Source organism: Elgaria multicarinata, chromosome 7 (genome assembly GCF_023053635.1).
Source record: "Elgaria multicarinata webbii isolate HBS135686 ecotype San Diego chromosome 7, rElgMul1.1.pri, whole genome shotgun sequence".
Taxonomy (NCBI): Eukaryota; Metazoa; Chordata; class Lepidosauria; order Squamata; family Anguidae; genus Elgaria; species Elgaria multicarinata.
In genome coordinates this window covers 14,131,529-14,156,944 of record NC_086177.1, presented here as the reverse complement: position 1 = coordinate 14,156,944, position 25,416 = coordinate 14,131,529, and the positions used below count along the sequence as shown (strand labels likewise).

General features: G+C 40.1%; 1 protein-coding gene across 3 annotated transcripts in view; it reads left to right on the top strand.

Annotated features, from left to right (window-relative positions):
• Nucleotides 1-25,416, top strand: part of CTNND2 (catenin delta 2) — a 636,702-nt gene that overhangs the window by 304,805 nt on the left and 306,481 nt on the right. For all 3 annotated transcript variants that reach the window (XM_063130230.1, XM_063130228.1, XM_063130231.1), the window contains 3 exons: nucleotides 6,163-6,197; nucleotides 9,088-9,204; nucleotides 22,799-22,971. In XM_063130230.1, the coding sequence (XP_062986300.1) occupies nucleotides 6,163-6,197; nucleotides 9,088-9,204; nucleotides 22,799-22,971 (325 nt within the window). The remainder of the gene's footprint in view (nucleotides 1-6,162; nucleotides 6,198-9,087; nucleotides 9,205-22,798; nucleotides 22,972-25,416) is intronic.

Here is a 25,416-nt window from a genome sequence, read left to right as displayed (position 1 = left end):
GGAGGAGGACATTAGATGTTGAATGTAGTGTTCGAGTAGGTTCATGTTGGGAAAGGCATTCCATCAGGTATTGTGGTCCCAAGCCATGTAAGGCTTTATAGGTTAAAACCAGGGGGGATCTACACTACTGCTTTAAAGCGCTTTATAACAGTTTTGACAACTGTTGGGGCCCAGGACACATTGCATATACAGGTTTCAAAATGTTTTCAAAGTGCTTGAAAGCGCTTTAAAAGCAATAGTGTAGATCCCCCCCAGCACATTGAATTGGGCTCGGAAACATACAGGCAGCCAATGCAAGCGGGCACTATGACACTATTTTGTATGCACTATACTGTGGTGTTGGGGTAGGAAGGAGAACCCCCTGAGGAAGCCTAGGATTCCAACTCCACCTCTCCTTTATACTGCCCCCAACGCAATCTATTTCCCCCTTTCTCTGGTGGTGGTCTGTCAGTGTTACAGGTTCTTCCAGCTCAGTGGCCTCACTATGCTGACATAACTTTGTGTTCCTCCAACAAAAGCAATTTGGTACTGATCCTGTCCCAGCCAACTAGTGTAACTGGAAGTTAGCATAGTACCATTAAACATTTATTCCATTGGTTAAAATAAAGTGGGGAAATGCCTTCTCTGTTAATACCAGAACAGGTATTTAGCTGCAAGAGTCCACCATCGTGGCAGTGATGAAGATATTCTGATATAATAAATAATGTTAAGGATAAAGGGCCGTTGCTCAGTGATAGAGCACATGCTTTCCATTTATTATTATTATTATTATTATTATTATTATTATTATTATTATTATTTATTGCATTTGTATACCGCCCCATAGCCAAAGCTCTCTGGGCGGTTCACATAAGATAAAAACAATTAAAACAATATACAAAGATTAAAAACCACAAAAATGTCCCAGGTTCAGTCCCTGATGCTGGGAAGGACCTCTGGCTGAAACTCTGGAGAGCTGTTGCCAGACAGCTCAGTAGACAATACTGATCTAGATGGACCAGTGGTCTGACTTAATTTAAAGCAGCTTCCTGACTCAATTACATATATAATATTAGCTGTAGGAAAACTACCCAAGAGACAAGTATATGTAACCTTGAAATTAAAGCTTGCCTGTTCTTCCTTCTCTCTCTCTCTCTCTCTCTCTCTCTCTCTTTCTCTCTTTCTTTCTTTCTTTCTTTCTTTCTTTCTTTCTCCCTCCCTCTTTCTCTTATCTTGCATAACATTTTATTATATCTTTCCTCCAAAACATGTTGTGCCTTGTTCTCCATATTGTGCATTTTGTTTGGCTGCAGTAGATGTGCCTGTACATCTATTTTGCAATGCTGGTTGAATGTCTCGGAATCTGATTCTCCTTTTTATGTTAGCTTTCTGGGCTCTAGCCATAGTGTGATGTAATTGTTAAGAGTGTTTGACTGGGACTCAGGAGACCAGGGTTCTATTCCCAGCAGCTCATTGGCTAGATCCAGCTTTTAGGGCCTGCCCATCCAGCTTGCAACCTGTCCTCCTCTGCAGGCCCGGTGCTGCCATAGAGGCAACTCAGGCGGCTGCCTAGAGCGCCAAGCAAATGAGGGCGCCGAACAGCGTACCCAGAAGCTGCTCTCCTAGAGCGGCTTCCGGGTGTGCTGTTCCAAAGCCGCCACCCCAGCTTCCGCCCAACCCCAGCATCCTGGCTCCTTCGAAGCCAGGATGCTGGGGTTGAAGGCAGAGGCTTCAGTACTTCCAGGCGCGCCGCTTCATTTTTTTCTTTTTTTAACCAGCTGACCAGCCCGCAGGGGGGGGCAGCAGCAGCAGCAGCAGGGGCAGCTGGGCGGGGGGTGGTCTCGGCGGCCCCTCAGCAGCGGCGGCGGCTCCTCACGTCCCAGAGGTGGCGGTGGCTATGAGGGGGTCGGTGGGCCGGCCCACAGCGGCGGCCCCACCCTGCGTCGTCATCGTTGTCGCCGCCTCGCCCCGGCCCGGCTCTCGCCCGTGACGCGCTCCAGCTCCGTGACCCAGGCGCGCCACTTCAAAGCCTCTGCCCCAACCCCAGCGTCCTGGCTTCAAAGCCGGGAGTGGGCGGGTGAGCGGGCGGGGGGGGAGCAGTGAGTGAGCGAGCAGGTGGGCAGGCGAATGAGGGGGCGGTAAGTGAGCGAGCGGGGGGCGGCTTCAGAACGCGCCTGCCTAGGGCGCAATGTAGTCTGGCGCCAGCCCTGCTCCTCTGCACAGCGTGGAAGAAAAGCCAGTTGCCCGGGGAGCAGTGGTGATGTTAGGGCAGGACTTTAGGGCAGATATCCGGGGCTCACTCCTCAACAGAATTATCAGTAGGCCCAGAAATGCATTTTGAAGTAAGTAATACACATTGCCATCTAAGGAAAGGGTATTAGATCAAAACATTCAGTCCAGAATTTAACATTCCTAACTGCATTGTGTAGTTATTCCGTATTTTCTTTCTTAACGGATTTCCGTGGTAAGAAAAAGATACAAAAAAGTGATGGGAAAACACAGGAGGAGGAGGAGGAGGAATGAAAGACAACATTGTCTGCCCCCCCCCTTGCAAAACTCCGTGAATAAGGTAGGGTGATGCCACATGAAAAGCCTCATCCAGAAGCACATTATGACCCAATATTATTGGTTCATGGCAGTGTTCGTTCCTCATAGATCAGGCAGCGGGTACAAACTGCGATAGGGTATTGAATAACTTCATAGATTTACTGTGTGTAAAACAAATAGGGTTCTTACTGCTTGAATAATCAATCCTTTGAGAATATCTCAACCCCCTTAGCAATGGCTGCCTCTGTGGCATAAACCTTAATTACCATGGGCCAGTATGCAGCTGTGCTTTTCATGACTTGCAGTTTTGCAATCAGGGATTTCTGCAGGCTTCCTTCTATACAGAGCCAGAAATTTGGGGGACTGGTATTTAGATTGACTGAGAGCTAGAAGAGGCTATAAATGTTGACTACTCAGGTCACAGAAATTATGTCAATCCTTGTGAACAAGGTCTTATGAAGGGTAAAAAAAATGAAACCAAGTCCTTAATGTAGCATATGAAGAAGTGTCTGGTACCTATACTGAAAAAAACAGATATGCTTTGCAGGGTTGGTATTTACTGAAATATTGGATACATTCAGGGTTTTGTTTTTCTTGTTGTTTTAATAAAAAAAATGCATAACTCCTTGATAGAATTTGCTGTAAACATTCTTCTGGCTGATTACTGAATGTACATACATTTAGTTAGCTCAGATCAAACATACTGTAACAGAAATATAGAGCTTTTGCTGTATTATTGTCCCTGTGGGGGAGTATTATTTATTTGGCAATATGGAGACAAATAGAAAGCTCTTTCTTGTGGCACTGACCTTAGCAGGCAGGTAAACTTTACTATGATGAAATAGGTAATCCCTCAAAAACAAAATTCTAGGAGAGGATTGGAACTGAGGATTAAACATCAGAACAAATATTCTATGTTATGGCAGTTAAAAGCCCTACAGAGAAGTTATTTGGATAGATTGAGGACAGTCAGCTGGAAATTCACAGCTGGATTCACAAGGATACAAAACTTTATTGACTGTTCTGAGCTAGTTGGATGTTACTTTTAAAACTTCATTTTTAAAGTTTATCCAAGGCCTGATCCAAGGATTAAAAGATAGAAATGTTACATTTCAGAGGCATTTCCTGTTATTGCTGAAGTAGTTGGTATGTCATGATTTTATTACATATTATTGCAATACTAATCTCCACAGATGAAGTTATTACACTCAAGGGATACAGCATAATTGTTTTTAATTTGCCATCAAATATTCTTTTAAAGATGCAGGGGATATATTTTTGGGGTTCTTTTTGGTGTTTGAGGTGTATGAACAGCTTGTATCAGTTATTTTATTTTTTCGGTTTCATTTATTGACAGGGCAATGTCTGAGGGCCAAATTAAACATGATGCTAAGCACTACTTGGAAGTACATCTGTAGAAGTAGTAGTATTTGTTGTTGCTGAATAGTAAGTGCAGGGGGGGTTACACCGGGAATACAGGACATGGGGGAAAGAGGTCTAGCCTAAGGATGTATCAGAATTCCATTTTTGCTTGTAAAACATGTGATTATGCCTCATTGGAAGGGCCAGGCATGAGGACATGCCTGCCAAAAATATTCCCAAATTATTGAACACGTGCTCATGTTCATCTCATTCATGATTCCTAGTTCAATTTGGACAAATTTCCTCACCCCTGCATTAGTCTATTGAGCAAATTTGAGTAAATTTTGGGAGATACGTGGAAATCTCCTGTTCACACAAAGCAAGCAGTGATCATGAATATGAATGGGAATCAGGCCTGAGACAAGTGGTGAGACAATGTTGGGGAAATCCTAGCATTTCAAACATTGCTTGTTTTCCCTTCCAAAGGCAATCCTGATAAAAATATACACATACAGTTCTGCTATTAACCTTAGGAAGAAGTTTTCATTGGCGCCTAAATACCCTAAAGCTAATAGAATTGCAGGGGGGATTTTCATTGGGATCGTGGGTGGGTGTCAGGGTCCAGGACGTAGGCGTGGGCAGCAAGGCCTCAACGCAGGAATGCCAGGGCTGGGATGGACGGCAGTGGAACTGGCAAACAGAGTCCAGGCAGGGCCGGAGGCAAAAGGCCAGGTCCAGAGGCAAGCGAGGTTCGGAGTCCAGAGGCAAACAGAGTTCAGGCAGGGCCAGAGGCAAAAGGCGTGGTCAGGAGAAACAGAAGGTCAGGTCCGGGATTGCAGGTAGTCGGGAACAGGCTGCAGCTGGCACAGGAGACTGTGTTGCTGTGGCAAAGCTGGAGTGGAAATGCAGTTCTTATATGGCCCTTTCCTGGTTGCTTCCAGATGGTCTGCATCAACCCACCTGTGAGTGTTTGATGATATGAGCCTGGATCCTGCAACTACTCTGTGGCCGGCAAGGTGCACTGTGGCCACCAGGTGCTGCTGCAGGACAGAACCTGACACTGGAAGAGAGGAGTTGAGCCTCCCCTCCCTGCGTGCTGTGGTTCCAGTGAAAATCCTGCATTTGCCTACCATGAAATTAAACAAAAACCTGGCATGTTTTCAAGTGATGCATTCATTAGCATCGTGTGTAGTTTTGCCCTGAATTCATTCTGATTTCACTTTGGTGCATCCACCACTTTTTTCTGCTTCTCTTCTTCGGAGTGAATGCAGGTTACATGACATCCAAGAAATCCATTTTTAACCAATGAATTCAAAATGTGACCATATATATGCCAGGCATGAAAAGCAGTATGCTTGGTTCAGATCAGACTTTACTTGGTTTTTTGTGGGTTTTTTTAATCAAAAGGCTAGAACCATTGTTGTGCCTCTAAAATTTCCACTATGTAAGTTTAATACTCTAAATACTGTCCTAATCTATATGATAAGAACTCCAATACAAACATCACTATTAATATCTTATATCTTCCAATAATCTCTCTGCTATGCTGAAAGAAGCTATTGCTACTTGATTGTCAGTATCATTGCATTCAAACTTCATTGGATTTATGCAATGAAGCAATAACGTTTCCACTGCGCCACAATGTGGTATGCTTTTCGATACTAGGAAACAACTCGGGCTACTTCAGTAGTTAATACATGCAGTCCATTGCCAAAAAGCTATTTCTGCATGATGGGAGTTCCAGACTGCAGATGTGATATTAATAGGCAGCAACCAAATAGATGGGATGAACTTAATGTAAGATCCCACAGTGGCACAAAGACGGCCACCATGTAGATAGAACATGGCTACCACAATGTATTCCTAATTACATTTGAAGAACTGCCTACACGTCTATGGATCTATACAGACATTGGTCTTGAAGGCCATGCTCTCAGTTACATTCATGGAACAGGACTCTTTCCCCCTGTACCTCTGAAAAACTGTTCATGGGGCTTGTGGGGTGGGCTTGGGAGTAATATAGAAGATGGTGCAGAGAGCTGCAGATGGGGAAAGACTGACCAGAAACCCCCTTCCCCTTGTGTGGAGCAAATTAGGATCTGAGCCAATGTCTAGATATAGTTTAATTCAGTTGGTTTCAATATTGAAAATACCATGAAATGTAATAGAGATGTACAATTCAGTTTCAAAAGCAGTGGGTTTTAATAGGTTTTTAATAGATTCTCCAAGGCTTTTTTCTCTATTCTAATATGCATTTTTATGGGTTTTTTCTAGTTCAACTGAAGAACAGTTTCACTGGCAAACCCAAGGTAAAATAAAATTTTATAGAATTCTGTGTTGTAACATTTCTCTCGGAGAATCACAATCTCCATGTATTTTACCCAGACTATGCTTTTGTTATGGGGATGCTGCATTTTCGGAGCAACCAAGTGCAAATATTTTATAACTGGGAAAATTTTACTTCCCACACATAGTATATGTTTAATTTTATATACACCGTGTTCTCAGTTACTGACTAGATATACTTTGCAGTATAATTTATTCAGGGCTTGTGAACTGTCAATGGGTTCCCAGGTTCAGAATGTGTCTCATTCCCCAGAATACCAGTTGTTCATCAAATCTTCTGAATCATAAATCAAGCAAATAGAGTTACCAATTGTTTACTTCCCCCTCTAAATCAACAGATTATAATAAATCAAAACATGAATTGATTACTTACAAACAAAATGACTGAAGTATAGAATAATGTTCAAGCAAGCTTATACAAAAAATAGACCTTAAACAATTAAAACAGAAGATCAAATAAAACACGAAATGTCAATTTAACCTAACAGTAATAAGACTGACAAAATGTCTAGCTAGATTACAGATGCATATGAAATCCTAACCATCCATCAATTCTTAAATAGACTATGTTATTTATAGTTACCAATGCACAGTTGGTGTCGATGGTACCTTTTTGTTCATTCAAAAGTGCATATTTGGCCATTCCATGTTCTATTCCTTTAAGGAAAAACCCCTATATATTAAGGATTCAAGATTTTGAATATGCGTTCACCTGCTTTTTAATGTCCAAATGACTTTTGCCCCAAAAACAAAGATTAAGGGCTGTGTACCCCTGCCCCCCAGACGTCCAGTCTGCTAATGATCAACCATGTGCCTGGTATTTTTGGTTTTTCCATGATTCATCTTTGCTACTTGGTGTTTCATTAGTGTAGATATAGTATCAGATTTGCCCCAAGTTTGGCTAATGTGCTAGTAAGTGCGAAAAGAAGGAAAACCCCATAGGGGAGTAAAAAAATAAGGCAAAGGCAAAGGCGAAATAATATTATTAGTAAAAGGTTTATTAAAGTGCCAGGTGCCTAGCAGCTTCTGCAGACAACTGCACTAACATTATAAAGCCCTGAGGAAGAATGCAACCGTGTTCGAAACGTGTAGGCACCTGGCACTTTAATAAACCTTTTACTAATAATATTATTGCAGAAGATTCCTTGGTTCCGTCCTTGCCTTTGGCTTATTTTATAATATGCTAGTAAACCAACTGTTGAAATTGGCCCAGTCTGGATAATCAAACAACCTATCATTAACAACCCATGGTTTGTTTGTGAGCCCACGCCCATGGGTGAGTGGGATGGTACTTGCCTGCTTCTGCTTTCAGTTAGCAACTCAGGAGTGTCCCGTTCCTGTATTGTTTCCTGACTTATGAATTCAGAACTCTGGGATGTTTAGGGATTAAAAACACAGAGTTAGCACAACAATTTCTTTTTGTTGTTGTTGGGTTAACCTTTGCTTGTCTGATCTATAACAACCCATAGTTTCTATGTTTGCACAAAGTGTTTCTCGGTAATAAATTGAAAGTGGAAGCACCGAGTGGTTGGGAGGGAGTGTGGTCATGTGAGCACTACTACAGGCCCCCACCAATTCCTGAGTTAACCCAAGAATTGGCCATGACATATGAACCAGGTCATTAGGTGAAATGACATCTGGAATGTATTCTTTTTTTTCCACGGGAGCTGTTTCTTCTTCTGAAAGTAGTCTAAGAATCATCCTTCTATTACTCATTATTATTATTATTATTATTATTATTATTATTATTATTACATTTATTTGTATCCCGCCTTTTGCCCAATACTGGGCCTCAAAGCGGCCTTACAAAATTTAAAACATATGCATTTTAAAACCTATGAATAGAAATATACAAAAGTTGAAAATATATTCCAATATTAAAACATTTATACATTTAAAATACATGACCATTTTAAAAGTCCTTAGCACAGAGGGAGGCCCAGATTAATCGCCAAAGGGCTGCCGTTACAAAAAAGTTTTTGCTTGCCTCCTAAAACACATCAGGGAGGGAGCCAGTCTAGCTGGGTAGAGAGTTCCAGAGCACTGGAACAGCCACCGAGAAGGTCCTCTTCCACGTTCCCACCAGGCGTGCCTGTGATGGTGGTGGGACTGAAAGAAGGGCTTCCCCAGAAGATCTCAAAGCACAGGCAGGCTCATAAGGGAGAATACGGTCTTTCAGATAACCTGGGCCCGAGCCGTATACTTAAATGACATCATAGGCCTCCATCTTTCCTCAGAGCAAAACCAACATAAAAAATGACAGCATGGAAGTCTTCAAAATGGTTGAAAATATATGCATTAGGTAGCATATTTCCATTGAGCAACGTATCTCCCTTCCATCCCTTCCTCAGTCACATTTCAGTTGCCCAAAGACAGGACACAATTTTACAAATCATTTCACTCCTAGTAGCTGTTAATAAATATGTTTTATTTTTATGGTTATTGTTTTTAGCAAGTTGCGCATATGTTTGCTGCTCAGCCTGTGTGGAAGAGTAACTTTTTGTGGCAAATAGCAGAATTGTGCAACCCATTTATTGCTATCAGCTATTACTTGTGACTAGGATACCATGCTAAAATACAGTTTGCAAATAAACTAATCATTTAAAAATTATATCTTGGAAAGTAAAATATTGAAATAACTAAAAGAACAAATTCAACACATTGAAATTAACGGTTGTAATTGTGTTCATGTCAGTGTTGGGTTGTGCCTAATAGTGTAAAGAATACTACAAACTAGCATGGCTGATATCCAACAACTAAGCTAGTTCTGTAGGGAGTTTTAATGGTCTTACCTTGATTTTTTAAAAAATATTTTGGATTATTTAAAACTCTTAAAATAATCTTTTGTTGCAGATGGTCAGAAGGATATAGAAGATGAGCTTACAACTGGTCTTGAACTTGTGGACTCTTGTATTAGATCACTGCAAGAGTCAGGAATTCTTGATCCACAGGACTATTCAACTAGTGAAAGTAAGTTTCTAAAGAATTCGCCTTTCTTTGTGTCCTGCCCTAAATTAAAACACAGTGTATACAGGAGACTTTATACTTTTAAGATGAAAGGATACTGGGCCATTATGATGTTCTTATTTCATCTTTCATCTCTGAAAGCTGGCAGTATTCACTGAGCAATTGCCTGTGCATGTGTATATATGTGGATAACAATCTTCAAACTGTTCTTTTCACAATACAGATGAAAAACAGCATGGGGTGATTTTATGTGCAGATGGCCTTTGGGAGGAATTTTCAGAGATGGAAAAAATATTCAATATTTATGGATATCGGCATCAAATGTTCAGGAATCAGCATCAGTTTTTATACAAAAATGCTTAGCATTTTTCCTGTCTCAAAACACCTACTTAAGCTTTCAATAGGCCCTATTCAACACTGAGAACCAGTGATCACCAAAAGGTTTGCCCCCCTTTGATTTTTTTTATTTTATTTTATTTATTAAAACATTTTTATCCTACCCTATATCACTAGGATCTCAGGGTGGCGTACAGATAAAATTATACAACACTATAAAACAATAAACATACACAGCTAAAAACAAATTAAACCATTAATCAAGCTAAAACTAATATAGATGTTAAACGCAGTAAAACCAATTAAGTCAATTAAAACAATGTTTAGCAATGTATCACAGTCTTTCCCCTACCTGGTAGACTGCGACTCCCACCATTCCTGACCATTTGCCATGTTGGCTGAAGCTGCTAAGAGGTGATGTCCAAAACATCTAGAGGGTACCAGATTGGGGAAGGCTGCTATATAGTATGAATTGTCTTTATTCACCCTGGCCTTTCTGATCTAAAGTCCACTGATACTACTTGTCATTTCCTATTTCATTCCTATTACCACACATTATGGAACAGGTGGCAGGGGGAAACCCTCCCTACTGGTAGATCCCCTTCTTTACAGAAAGGAAGGAAAAGGAACCTCTCGTGCAAAGCACTTGAGTCATTGCTGACTCCTAGAGGGACACCTGCTTTCGCTGACATTTTCTTGGCAGACTTTTATAGCGGGTTGGTTTGCCATTGCCTTCCCCAGTCACAGTTACCTTTCCCCCAGCTAGCTGGGTACTCATTTTACCGACCTCGGAAGGATGGAAGGCTGAGTCGACCTGGCTGCCTGAGAACCAGCTTCCGCTGGGATCGAACTGAGGTAGTGGGGAGAGTTTCGGCTGCAGTAACTGCCGCTTACCACTCTGCCTGAAGTCCTCCCCAAAAAGACTTTTGATAGGCTGCCATAGGCTGCCATCATATTAGATTTCATGAGATACCAGCTGCTTGGACAGCTTTTAAGCCCTTCTGTCATGAATTCCTTCCCTTTAGCCATTCTGGGGAAAAGTAAAAACGAAGGTGATTTGTATTTACTTTTCCAAAGCCCATAAAACACAAAACTTGATTTTATTTATTTATTTATTACATTTCTATACCGCCCAATAGCCGGAGCTCTCTGGGCAGTTCACAAAAATTAAAAAAATTCAAAGTATAAAACAGTATAAAACCATAATATAAAATACGATATAAAAGCTCAACCAGATAAAAACAGCAATGCAAATTTTAAAACAACAACAAAAACCTTCATGAAATGTCCTAAGATTAGAAAGAGGTAGTTTAGCAACCATGCAGTCTTGCACGTAAGGAAGGTTTTAATGAGAAAATCCCCTTTTAAAACAATGTAGTCAGCTATTTTAAAAAATGTGTATTGGGGTGTCTGGAATGGAAGAACAAGGAAACGTAAAGCACCAAATCTCATACTATGGAATTACTTTATTTTATTTTGTCCACCACTCTGAAATTCTGAATGGGGAGTGGTATAAAAATATTGTAAATAAACAAATTAAAAATCAGTTAAGTCAATCTTAGCTAGGTACATGTTAACTACTTGAGTAGAATGTTAACTTTCAGGGCATATGCAGAGTTCCTTGTTGAGAGGGTATCTGAGAGAGATTTTCCCCATTGCTGAACTCCCCTGGAGGTAATAAAGCATAGATGCTCTGGGAGGCACTGTACAGAAATAGGAGTTTGTTACAGCAAATAATGATTTCCTAGAAGTGCATGGGTCTTTTCTGCAGAATTGGCATCCCTCTCCTTGCAGAGTGCTAATTCTATGGTTGGGCACAGTCAGTTGGTGCCGGCTGCACAGAAGCATTTTACAAAAAAGAGCCTCCAATACACTAAAATAATGTGTAAAGAACCCAGTGCTGCCATTTCGCCAAATTTTTAAACTCCAACAGGCAGAAATGCCTGGGGGTGTTTACAGACAATGTTTTTATGACACCATTTCCCTACCCCATTTATGGGATAGGCAAGTGGGAGAAGCGGAGTTGTCCAAACAATGTCATTTTCCATTTGTAGCCTTCCATGTTTTTCTCACCAGAAAATGAATCCATTAAGGATAAAAAGACTGAATAGCTTTTGACTGAAAAGCCCAGTTTCTGGAAGAATCTGAGCAGTAACCAAACAGGAATAACTTGGGAGTGACACGAATTTGAAGCACCTTGTTTCTATGTTAACACTTGGACCTTTCCTAGTATGCCACCTGCACTTTTTGTGACTATTTTAATGACCTGTAACTTAAACAAAACGGTAAAGGTATTTGCAGAGTAGACAACTTTATATTTGTTTAATGAATTCTCTGTTTACATGGGAAAAGAGCTCTACATACAAATAATGGTAATTGTTATATGTGTATAACTTAAAATGTATAAAATGTCATTTCAAATATATTACTATCTCTTGAACGGATATTCCTTTTCTTTTCTTTGATAACTTATTTGAGGTTGGTCCTGTGTGCCAGGTAACTTTTCCCCATCCACTACCTTTCTGTGGCCTTCATTTATCTATCAGGCCTAACTAGCAGCTGTTGTTTAGGAAGGATAGGGGGGATACATATTTTCAGCTCACCCTGTTCAGTACAGTTATTACTTTCTCCTCTATGTCACTGACAAAGTAAAACTATTGCAGTAAAACCACCAATCAGAAAGGGCCCCTTCATATATTACTTGGCAGCATAGGTATATTTGCCAGGGCATGTACATGCCATTTCGAGCCACTGCTGATCCCAGCACTCTGATGCATATATTTGTTTCAGGCATGAGTTTACATGCTATTATTTATTTATTTATTTATTACATTTATATACCGCCCCATAGCTGAAACTCCCTGGGCGGTTTACAAAGATTTAAGTACAGATTTTTGCTGAATTGCAGACATTTAAATTCTTCTATATACACATTCACATGAGGAAAGGTTGCAATGTTTGGAACTTTTTAACTTAATAAAAAGGTGAGTAGTGGGAGACATGACAGAGGCATATAAAATTATGTATGGTGTGGAGAAAGTAGATAGGGAAATTTTATTTCTCTCTTTCATAATACTAGAACCCAGGGTCATCCCATGAAGCTGAATGGTAGGGAATTCACAACAGATAAAAGGAAGTACTTTTTCACACAATGCATAGTTAAACTATGGAATTTGCTACCATAAACTGTAGTGATGGCCTCCAATTTGGACAGGTTTACAGGGGATTAGACAAATTCATGGAGGACAAGGATGCTATTGCCCTCATGTCCTGCTTGTAGACTTCCCATTCTGTTCCCATTTGGTGGGTCACTATGGGAACAGAACAATGGACTACATGAGCTTCTGATCAAATCCTGCAGAGCTCTTCTTATGTTCTTATAATGTGTGTGTATACACACACACACACACACACACATACACACACGCACATATATGAAGTGACTTTTTCTTTCACTGAGTCTGAGGAATCTTATGGATAGGATGCAAACTCAGTGGCTCTATGTGACAATGGTGTAGACTTGGAGACCTGCCCCAGTAAATGGAGCCTACCCCAGAAAATACCCCCCCCCCAAAAAACGAGCTCTGGTCAGCTCTTTCAAACTGTGATTTTAAAATAAGCAGTGGAGCCATCATATGGTAATAAGTGATCTTCTAAAGCTATAGTTATTATAACAGATGTCTGGTACATTTGATTTTAATGAAGGGAATCTGCATACATACAATACAAAACTTTATTAAGCCATTTTGACTCGTCTCTCTGTTAATGGTGTGCTTTCAGCATTTCCCCAATGAATACACTGCAAAAACCATCTTTATTATGGAGTCCCTAACAAAGCAGATGTTTGGTTCTGAAAAGCATTTGGTCCTTGATTTTTATTATGTTTTTCTTCTACCTGTCGTTTCCTCTGAAAGAATGAAAAAGGGTGCACAACAAAAGGGCCTACATCTGCATTGTTAGATGTATAAAAAGCCAATTCAGTACATGCTCTCCCATTTTTTAAAATAACCACCTGTCAGATGGTTGAAAGGGTAGAATAAGATTAAATCTGGCATCTTTTGAGCTAGCAGTCTGTTAATCAGTGAGAGCTATTTCCTTCATAATCTAGCAAAGGTTTGGGGATAACCTTGTGCTGTTGATTTTGACAGACGGCTCCATGTGGATTGCCTAACATACATCATGTTCTAATTAAAGACACATGGAGTGTGTCTGATACATTCGTTTGCTTTCATGCAGTAGATATCCTCTTATGTTTTCTAAATCTTGGCTATAGCCCTTCATTTATAAAGAAGAGAGATGCTGGGGCTCAGTGATGCCTGGAAGCCATAGCCTTTGTCTAGAAACACTTGTAGACTGGTTATGGTTTTCAGTGATGGGACAAAAATACTTTGCACAAGCTCAAAGACTCTCATAGCTAATATTGTTATTTAATATGACTGAAACTGCTTCCTAAGTTAAGACCCAGTATCCCCTGGCTCAAATTAAGCCTTCAATGGTTCCTTGATGTTCTTTAATCCACAATTGGATCCACAAATAATACACAATTTATTTATAAACTAGATAACGGACCCTTGTGGGAATAACTCTTATGTTGATTCACTGAAGTCTTCAAGCAAATTTACACAACTGAACACATTGTGTTTACCCCTTATGAGTGAAACCACCCCCTGACACCCTGCCTGATGCACCCTGAAAGAAGAGTTTGTCCCTGAGTGGGGCTGCCCCACTACAGGGGGAAGGGTCAGGCATATAACTATGTCCCTTGACCAACTAATCTGTTGCAGCTTCAAACTGTATGGAATGCAAAGCTTTGTGCTAGTTAGCTAAGTCTACCCCATTGGCTGAAAATTTTACTGCAGGCTTCAACCATATTGACAGGTTTAAATTAATAAATGTATTTTAAAAGCATAATAACTCTGAAGTGCACATTCCCAGGGTCCCCTTAGTATACATGCCACATTACAAGTGTCTAGCTTTCATAGTCCTGGAGCTATGGTGATGACGGAAAGACAGAGACACATCCTCTTTTACGATTATAGATAAACATATAGTTAAAATGTATGGTTACAATTTGCTTGCTGCAGTACTGAATCATTATGCCATGTTTGGTTGAAATCAGTCAAACGGTATTGAATTGATAAATCTTTAAAAAAATTCAATTGGCCACCATTTTGTTTAAAGATGGCAGACACAATTTTATATGGTGAAAATCTGCTTGTGGCAGTACTGAATCATGATGCGAAGCTTGGTTGAAATTCATCAAACGGTATTGAAGCAGTAAATCTTTAAATGGGTGAAATTTTTCACTATGCCAGACAGAGGTACAACAAAACCTGTAAGCCTCATAACTATCAATCAAATGGTATTGAAGCGCTATGACCCTGTTCAGACGACGTCCTAAGACATGGTGGTTAAGCATTTTGTGCTAAACATTATGACTTAGTATGTTGTGTGAACCACTCCTAACCATGGTGGCTACATAACCATGGTTTAAACATGTTCGCTAACCGTTTGCTGCAAAAGGGTTAGTGTGTCAACTAAACAGGCCCTAACCATGGATTACAGTGTTGTCTGAATATGTCCTTCATTTTTAAAAATTGGGATTGCCTGACATTCTCTTGCGGCAAAACATTGTTTTAAGTGGTCCACTAGGTTAAAAAAAAAGGGGGGGGGAGCAATTCAATCAAAATTGTGTAGCATTACCTACTGGTTGGATGGCTAATTCATAGTCTTGGTTCCAATGTCTTGCAAGCAGAAACACTCAGACAACAGGACTTCCATGTCCTCTCTGCCTTAGAGGTTCCCCAAACCCTCAGGAACAGATTTGAGAAGCTTGCAGTGGGAGGGGAAATCCATTCCATCAGTGATTTCCCTTCCACTGCCAGAACAATGCCACTTGGTCCAACTGATGGGATATATTTTGTAGAGTTGTCTGTCAACAAAACCACTTTGAATCGTCTGAACTCTGTAGATTTATCATGTATTTGCTCTCCTGGTACAATGAATATTTAAGTTTGCTACTCTGACAAGTTGTTGGGGTTTTGGATTTTGAAAATTATGATAAATGTCCACAAAGGGAGAAAAAGGGAGCTGAAAAACTTTCCCCTTTTTTTTCTTTTCTAATCTTTTAGTTGTGTGCTGTGACAATTTCATCACTTTTCTAGAAGTATTGTGTGTTTGTTTTTAGCTGTTAAGATATTGTTTATGAAATCTCATCTTTTTCTGTGATATTTGCCACTTTGACTTATGAAAATTTTCACTTTTTTCCCTGTGAAAAAAATTGCAAATGGACAGCCAGCCAGAATAAACAGCATCACAGCATCCAAATCATAGTCAACTTTGTAAATGGAATACTAATGTAAACCTTGATTTCTAAAACTAAAACTGGAAAATTGAAATATCATCCTGACTAATGGTCTCCTCAGATGTTGTTTTCTCATTGTGACTATCCCCAAGAGAGACCGCGATCAGATTTTCAGCTTGCCAGCTCCCTTCCTCACTAGTTTCTGACCATCCTCTATCTTTGCTGCAGGCAAAAGCAAATGACCAAACTATTGGTCATTTGAATATGGGGTCTTCCCTAATTTAAGGGAGTTTTATTTGAAAACAAAACAGTTCCAAAAGTATGAATAGTTCCTTCTGAAACATTGCTCCACACCCTGCCCTGCCTTGGTCCCTATAGCATAATTATAAAGTCATAATTTCCATGGTAGGTATAGTCACAGGGATGGAAGGCAGCCAATAGTCAACCATTCTTGAACATTTTCAGCAGTGAAACAGGATCCAGCCCCCCAACTGTCAGGAGAGGTTCTCTTCCACCCACTGCACTAAATACCACTCTATCTCCCACATCTCCGTGACATTTTGCAGGTCTCCACTTATTTGACTATGAGCTCCTAATTAAAGTTGATTTCCTTTTCCCATTCTTTTTTGGAAAAACCAACAGGCAAATCCTGCAAGCCAGCTATGCTATGCATTCCTTATACTATGCTATTGCATTCCTTGCATCAGTGGTAGTGAAAGCTGTCTGATTCTATGGTTGTTTCTTCAGATGGCCACGGCAGTGAAAGTTCTCACAGTAGTTTCTTCCTCCACCCCATGTGTGCGTATTGCACACACAAACACAATTTGCATAATTACCCAAGATGCAGCACAGGTTGCTATGTCATCTGAATCTGGTACAGTGCGCTTCTTACCCACACAACCCATGGCTTGCAGTAGGTTGTGGAGTGAGTGAGAAGCCATTCCTGCTGCGCTGTACCACATGTGGGGTTCAGACATGTGCAGGTAGGGAAAGAACCCGGTCTCTAGGTTTGCATGACATGTGCAGTGGGGTGAGAGCCTTGTTAGTGTCGGCATGGCTTTTCTTGACATGTGAGCCTGGCCTGGATGATTCAGTGTGCTTTGTTAACCATGGATAAGCCACTCTGAAAACATACTTCTTGTAGTAGGGTTGTTGAGGGTACTTTATACTCCGGGTTGCGCAAATTTAAAAGCTGGGAAGTAAACCTAGGAGTGTTTTGCACAAATCTTGTGGTGGGGTAGTAAAGTGGAGCACTTTGTCTCAACTCCCCCTTATATCTGTTGGCCAGAATGGTGCCCCATTCTGCCTGTCCCATGCTGCTGCCTTCTAAAGATTTTTTTTTAAAAAAAAGTGCTTCAAAGTTTACACAAATTCGCTGATGTAACCCTGGAGTAATTGCTCTGAAAAGGAGCCATGATGTGGCGGGGGAGAGCCAATAACTTCCCTTTGTTGAAAGGGAGGAGGACACTAACAACTGTTAATTCAAGGAGTAATAACAAGAGGGTGACAATGCCAAGTGGGAGTTATTCCACTCCCACTTTGGTCCTCCTTTTTGGAGCATTTATTTCATTGACTCTCCCCCCCTTTTTTGGTGCTTCTGGATTGCGCAAATGGGTTCGTATGCTATCTTAGAATTATTCTTTTCCGTGTCCTTCACAAGTGTGAACAGAATAGCCTGTTTGCAATTATACCTGGTTGATTTCCTAGAATATTACCTACTCTGCTTCCCTTGACAGCTGTAACATGCAAGGAAATTGACAAGGCGAAACTACACACAGAGGGCAGGCAAATCTGCACACTTGCGAAAGACCAGGAAACAATAATAATAATTTTAAAAATTATGATCCAATTTGCGTACTTCCAGAGCACTGAAAAAAGGTGGTGAATGAAGTTAGTGCTCTAAAAAGGAGTAGCGATTGGATTGGGGAGGGGGCCAGGAGAGTTTCCTGATGTAGGGTTGGGGATATGAGATGGCTTGCCATGCAAAGGACACTGGGATATGTGTAAGGAGCAGGATGGAGGACTGAGGGGGGAAAGAAGCCGTGCCAAGCCATCACTTGCCCAATCATCTGTTGGGAATAACGTGGGTTGTTCAGTGAGCAACGAACCAACCATGGTGTGTTGTGCGAACCTGCCTTTCCTTCCTTCCTTTCTTTTCTTCAAAGAGCCAAAGTGGTTGGCAAAGGACAAGACAGAGATTTATACAAATATAAATCCGCTATGTAAATAAATAAATAAATAAATAAATAATAATAATAATAATAATAATATCACTGCATTACACTGAGAGTACTTCTTTATAAAAGTAGACATTCCCATACGATACCTGTTCTTCATTTCTGTCTCCACTTTATATCCCTGGTACTATCGTAGAAATGTATTGGGAATCAATTTGAATTGGAGTAATTGTGCATCACTCACTTATATCTGAAAATGCCTGGCAAGTTCTTAGTATGTTGTTGGGGTGAGGGGGGAAGGGAGAAGAGGCATGAAATAGAGATACATATATGTGTAACATACAACAATGTTAAAAATAAAATAATTGTTTACTGAAGGTTTTTAATGGCTGATTTGGGTTTTGTTGTTGTTTTTAACAAAGCTCTAGCTTTTCCTTCCCTCCCTTTTATGGGAAACAAACCATCTCCAATAATCCTCATGGTCTAACATTAGTAAAAGAAATGATCCATGATAATGCCGTTTAAAAAAAGAAAAGACATTGCATACATCTTGAAGTTACGTATTACTCTGGAGGCCCTTTGAGACTTCTGTGATTTATAAATAAATAAACAAAGTTAAGTTTTTAAAGCAAAGAAAGAAAGAGAAGCTTTGAACTATTCTAAGCTTTGGGTATTATACAGTATAATGTAATACTGTAGTTTATATATCTAGATATTTCTCTCCATAGAGCTGTAGGTTTTCTAGTAGGACTTGGGTTCTTCTGTGCGTTTTGATGCACTAGGATGGAATGGGGGGAAGGTGGGGTGTCCAGCCGCTTTCCAGAACATTAGCAATAGGTATTTTGCTATCAAGAGAAATTGCAATGGTTGTCATCTGTACTACTATGGTATGTCTCATATGGCTGGCATGTACCCTAAAATAGCTGTGTTGAAAGGTAGCTCGCTTTGAAGATCATATTTATGTACCTTCCTTCCCTTTGTTCCTTTTTTCCCTACTCCTTCCTGTCCCTAATAAAATATTTCCTTTTCATTTCTAAGAACCTATGAAGATGTTCCTCATAGATACACACAAACACACACACAGAGGAGGTGCTATGTAATAATCAAGTAAATAACATGCTCGGATATGCTACAAGCTTCAGCAGATTATTGTGTAATTAGGCTTAGTAGATCTAAAAGCAATTACTGTATAAGAGGCAGTGCAATTTGGAGGACTGAATTAATCATGCATTTATCTGGTAATGATATGGTATCATGTAAATAACCTGACATTACATTGTAATTACCATGGTTTAAAAAGCCTTGGTTAAAAAAATGGAATAAAAAAGAAAGGATCAACCTCAGCCCAAGAGAAAGTGAATAATACCTACAATAGGGGAGAGGAAGAGAATAGGGATATTAAACATGATCTCACTGCTATGACGAAGTCAGTTTTTGAACCCAGTTTCTCAAGGGGGATAGAGGAGGAGGAGGAGAAGTTATAATGCTTTGAATTTATAGAACACCTTAAAGCAGGGCTGGACAGAAAGTAGATCTCCAGATGCTTTGGACTTTAACTCCCAGCATTCCTGACCATTGGCCATGCTGGCAGGAGCTTCTGGAAATTGAAACCCAAATTTATTATTTATTTATTGCATTTATATCCCATCTTTTTTCCTCCAGGGAACGCAAGGTGGCGTACATAATCCTCCTCTCCGTTTTACCCCCACAACAACAACAACAACACTGTGAGGTAGCTTGGGCTGAGAATCTGTGACTGGCCCAAAGTCACCCAGTGGGTTTCCATGGCCAAGTGGGGACTAGAACCCGGATCACCCAACACTTTAGCCACTACACCACACTGGCTCCAAAACATCTGGAGATCTACCTTCTGTCCTTCCCTTCCTTAGAGCAGTCAAAGCATTTCATATATGGTCTCAAAATAATCCTTGCAATGCAGCAAGAAGTTCATACTTTATTCCCACTTTATAGATGGGGGTTGAGGGTGAGATGGTTTGCCTAAGGGCATCTGGCAGAGGCAAGATTTGAACCAGGACCTTTGCAGCCCGTGGCTTAGATGCTATGCTGCAGGAGTGCTTAAGATCTCATTCAGAAATGTATGGATTGAACTAATACAGAATGTGGTATTATTGATTTATACTAACAAAATGTGTGTCACTAAGAATGAAGAGTTTAGTTAGACAAATAGCCTTGCTGGATTACACTGAAAATTTATCTAATTTTTTCAATACTCTGATATTGTTCAATCCAAGGACTTCCAGGAAGCCCACAAGCAAAGGAATAGAAATAGCTGTAAATTGAAAACTCTAAAAATACAATTAAAACAATGGTATTAAAATAGCAAGTATATATTGAAATAGTGTCTTCCTTTAAAAATTATTATTTTCTCGCTCTGCATTTGCACAAGTCTGCAGGTTCAAATCACCCCTTCAGTGCACCTTGTCTTTATTTACATGCTTGCTTCATGATGAAAGATACAGTGGTAGTTTTGGATATGTGATTACATTGTTCTACCATCTAAATTGCTTTTGCTATGGGAAACAGCATGATGACAGCTTTCACTAGTTGCCTCATGACCACATAGGTACTTGCTAGATTTTCTTGAGTTTGCTGTTCCTTCGTCTTCTTTCCATTTATACCTAGTACTTTCTTTCTTGCTAACTTTGAATATCTAAATTGACTTTATTCTCTTTATTGTCAGACATACAAATATGCTGAACATAGTTTTCTGCTTGTGCAGTTTGCATTTTTGTATTACTAGACAATGGTTTCTTTTTAATCCCGTGCAAATAAACATGAGTAAATCGCAATTTAAGATCAGCTGGGAAAAGGTTCTGTTGGTGCTGTATATAAACAGTTTGTATTTCAAAAACTGCTAAATTTTGGAAACATTTGTTCCAGTTCAGGGATTCTTCTGAGCTCAGGAACTTTGATGCACATCTGGAACTCTACTATCCTCAAGGGTTTCTTTATTCATTTCAACATAGGGAACAAATCCATGTGTACATTTTATATATGTAGACTGGGTCCATTCTTTGAAATGAACATGGAACCTCTGCATGCAAGAAATCAGTGTGCGCATCCAGATACATATGGATCTCCCAGATAGCGCTGCCTATGCTAGGCTAGACATAGGTACAAGCTTTCCCTAACCTTTCCCTAATAATATGTAGAATTTCTTATTGTTTGTTGTGAATTCATCATATTGTACATTCCCCACCCCAATCAGTATCAGTCAGTGATGAAATAGGGAAATCCATATTGTGTTGATGTCAACATGTACAAGGGTAATTGATTCTAGAGGTTATGGGAGAAAGGTGGAAAACTTGACATAGAGGTGCAATTTTTTTGTGGCAGCATAAAATTTAGTTCCACACTTATAGATATAATGGATTTAGATATAAGGGATTGAGATTTATGGTTTGCTTGGCACCTACACTATATTCTTTCAGATGCCAGGTGAAGACCTTTTTATTCTCTCACTATTTAACAGTTTATAAATTAACTTTGCTGTTTTAAATTTGTATTTTAAAATTGTATTTCTGCACTGCTGTTGATTTTATCCTGGTTGTGTTTTTATATTGTATTTTATATCATGTTTTTATACTGTTTGTTTTATATTTTGAATGGTTTTTAATTTGTGTGAACCACCCACAGAGCTTCGGCTGTTGGGCGGTATAAACATGAAATAAATAAATACTGAGAATGTAACATTAATGGGAAAATAATTAGTGCTCATTTGAGTGTTGCTTCTCTCACTTTAGCAGTTCCAGTTTCGTTTAACTATATCTGTGTTGTTAACTGCTGAGCACTATTGTGAAAGTTAGAAAACTTCCTTGGTCTACACCAAATGCAGTGTGAGCAGTTGTAATTGAAAGAAAAAATGACACAAGTCCCAGTATATTAATGGAAGGGTTTAGGTGTGTGTGAATCACTTTTTCAGTATCCTGGTTGTGCTTTTATACTGTATTTTGTATTTGTGTTTTTAACCTGTTGGTTGTTTTATTATGGTTTTAATTTAATTTTTGTGAACCGCCCAGAGAGCTTCAGCTATTGGGCGGTATAAAAATGTAATAAATAAATAAATAAAAATTTGTCTACTCAACCATTGGATTTAAGAAACAGTAATAAAATAATAAAAATTAAAGACAGAATGGTTTTTGGGGGGGAGGTTTATATAGTGTGTGCAAGTGTGCTCTTGCTTGACAAATTTGACAGGTTGGAGCAGAACGTTACAAGAAAAACAGGACTATTCTGTGTCAACTTTTCTTAAGCCCTCTGTGCTAACCCCATGTCCTGATGTTGTCATACTGTGCGTATCCCTACTCCACATCATTGACTGCTGGGATGGGGAAATGTTATGATGCCAGAAACGGGGAAAGCACAGTATAATTACATCAGACTATAAAAGTGGAATGAGAGCTCGGTACAGTCTGCTTTTTTCATTAGCAGCCCTGTGTGTTCTGTAACATTTAGTTCTTCCCCACAGTTTATTTCATTTTACAGTTTGACGTTTGTTGCACTTTTATGAACTTCAATACAGTGGTAGTTTAAAAGTGGCTAGGTATTCTGTGATCTTCTTGAGAATGGCAAAATAATGATGTTTCAGTAATAAAATGCCATTTTAAATTTATGTAAGTTGATGTTATTGCTGAAATGATACGACGCAGAAAGCAGGAATCCTATGTAGTTGATCATCCCTAACTACTTTGTGAGAAATACATGCTTTTCCTCCTTCGTTGTGGCGCTCACTGACTACTTGAAATTATTTTCAACACAGGGCCCAACCTTCTATCCCAGAGTGCACTTCAGCTCAATTCCAAACCTGAAGGGTCTTTCCAGTATTCATCTAGCTACCATAGCAACCAGACCCTTGCCCTCGGTGAAACAGCAACATCACAGCTGCCAGCCCGCAGCAATCAAGCCAGAGCTGCTATACAGAACTATAACCAGGTATGTTTTGAGAAGGAGCCTTATTCAATTATACCAAATGCCATTTTGAGGGGAATTCTGCATGAAAATAAGGGTATTTACACAAAACATATGCACAGGCATATGTACATGCAGACAGGTTTGCTCATAGAGTTTTAGTTTATAGGGTTTATGCCTAAGCACAAGATAGGTAATAAAATCAAGCCAATCTTTTAAGGAATTATTCAGCAGAACAAGTTGGTTTAGAATCTGGTCATTAATGTTTTAATTTTGTCAAGAGTTATATTGTATCTTTATTTCCGTGTATATTTTTTCAGACTCACACGCCAGCTTCGTGTGTTCATGGCATTCATCCAGAAATAGCAGATATATGATTTTCATACTAAAAATCTGGATAGTTATACATTACATGTGTGTGTTTTCCATAACTGGCTTATACCCATCATGTTTCACATTTTAAACCATTAAATAGTATAAGGCTGTTCTCATGACATGAGAGCCCACTGTGGATTATTTAATCCATGGTGCTGCAGGGCATGGGTAGCTGCCATTTTGAATAGACAACCCCTGCTTGGGGTTGTTGTGCTGTGAAAACCTGAGAAGCATGGATTAAACAATCCTAGCATAACCCTAGAACAGACCATGGGTTATGCAAGGGTTAAACACACTTGCTAGGTTTGCACTACATGACAACATCCATACGGGGCCTGTATACACAACTTGGTGCCTACAGGCACAACAGCTTGTCCTGAGTTAGAAAACACTTGATGAACAGGTGCGTCATCCAAACTCAACCAACATTTCATTTCTGAATCAGTGTTACACTGTGCCATCCACTTAATTGTGCAACAGCTTCCACATATAGCTGCTGCTTTATTCCTTTTTGTGGATTTGATGAAAATGTTCTCAAGCCTGCAGCGTGATTCTATGCAACATCAAAATTGCAGTAAATCACCAATAGTTTTGGCAATTTTATAGTCACTTTTTCTTTGTCCATTTGTTTTGCAAGAAAAAGTTGCCTTCTAATATTATAGTTATTACAAGTATACCATGGGAGGATATACATGTAGTACAGTCATCTTTGGAACGTGGGTTCAAATATCATCATGACTAACTTAAGTCCCATTCTTTTCAATGGGTCTACTCTCAGTAGGACTTCACTTGGATTCTACCAAGAGTGTGTTTTGGTCATATGGGATTTCACCCAATATTGGAGTGAATGGAGTGACTGGGACAGCTTCCGCTTACATAGAGCTCCAGGTCACATTTGACTGAGGCCCTTGATCTCTTCCTCCACTATCCTACCATTTATTTATTTATTTATTTATTTATTTATTTACATTTATATACCGCCCCACAGCCGAAGCTCTCTGGGCGGTTTACAACATTTAAAAATAGTAAACATTAAAAGTATACAATTTAAAAACACACACACACACACACACACACACACACATAAAAACAGTATAAAAACAACAGTATCCATTTAAAAACAACAATTGTGGGGTCCATTAAAAACAAACTTAACGTTGTTAAATGCTGTTAAAATGCTGTTAAAAATGCCTGGGAGAAGAGAAAAGTCTTGACCTGGCGCCGAAAAGATAACAATGTTGGCGCCAGGCGAGCCTCATCGGGGAGATCATTCCACAGTCGGGGGGCCACCACTGAAAAGGCCCTCTCCCTTGTTGCCATCCTCCGAGCTTCCCTTGGAGTAGGCACTCGGAGGAGGACCTTAGATGTTGAACGCAGTGTACGGGTAGGTTCATGTCGGGAGAGGCGTTCCATCAGGTATTGTGGTCCCAAGCCATGTAGGGCTTTATAGGTTAAGACCAGCACCTTGAATTGGGCTCGGAAACATATAGGCAGCCAATGCAAGCGGGCCAGAATCGGTGTTACATGCTCAAACCTCCCGGTTCCAGCTATCAATCTGGCCACCGCATTTTGCACAAGCTGCAGCTTCCGGACCGTCTTCAAAGGCAGCCCCATGTAGAGGGCATTGCAGTAATCTAATTTGGAAGTTACCAGAGTATGGACAACTGAAGCTAGGTTATCCCTGTCCAGATAGGGGCGTAGCTGGGCCACCAACCGAAGTTGGTAGAAAGCACTCCGTGCCACTGAGGCCACCTGAGCCTCAAGTGACAAAGATGGTTCTAGGAGAACCCCCAAGCTACGAACCTGCTCCTTCAGGGGGAGTGCAACCCCATCCAGAACCGGTTGAACACCCCCCATCCGATCAGAGGAACCACCCACCAGCAGCATCTCAGTCTTGTCTGGATTGAGCTTCAGTTTATTAGCCCTCATCCAGTCCATTGTCGCAGCCAAGCACCGGTTCAGCACATCCACAGCCACACCTGATGAGGATGAAAAGGAGCAGTAGAGCTGCGTGTCGTCAGCGTACTGATGACAGCGCACCCCAAAACTCCGGATGACCGCACCCAACGGTTTCATGTACATGTTAAACAGCAT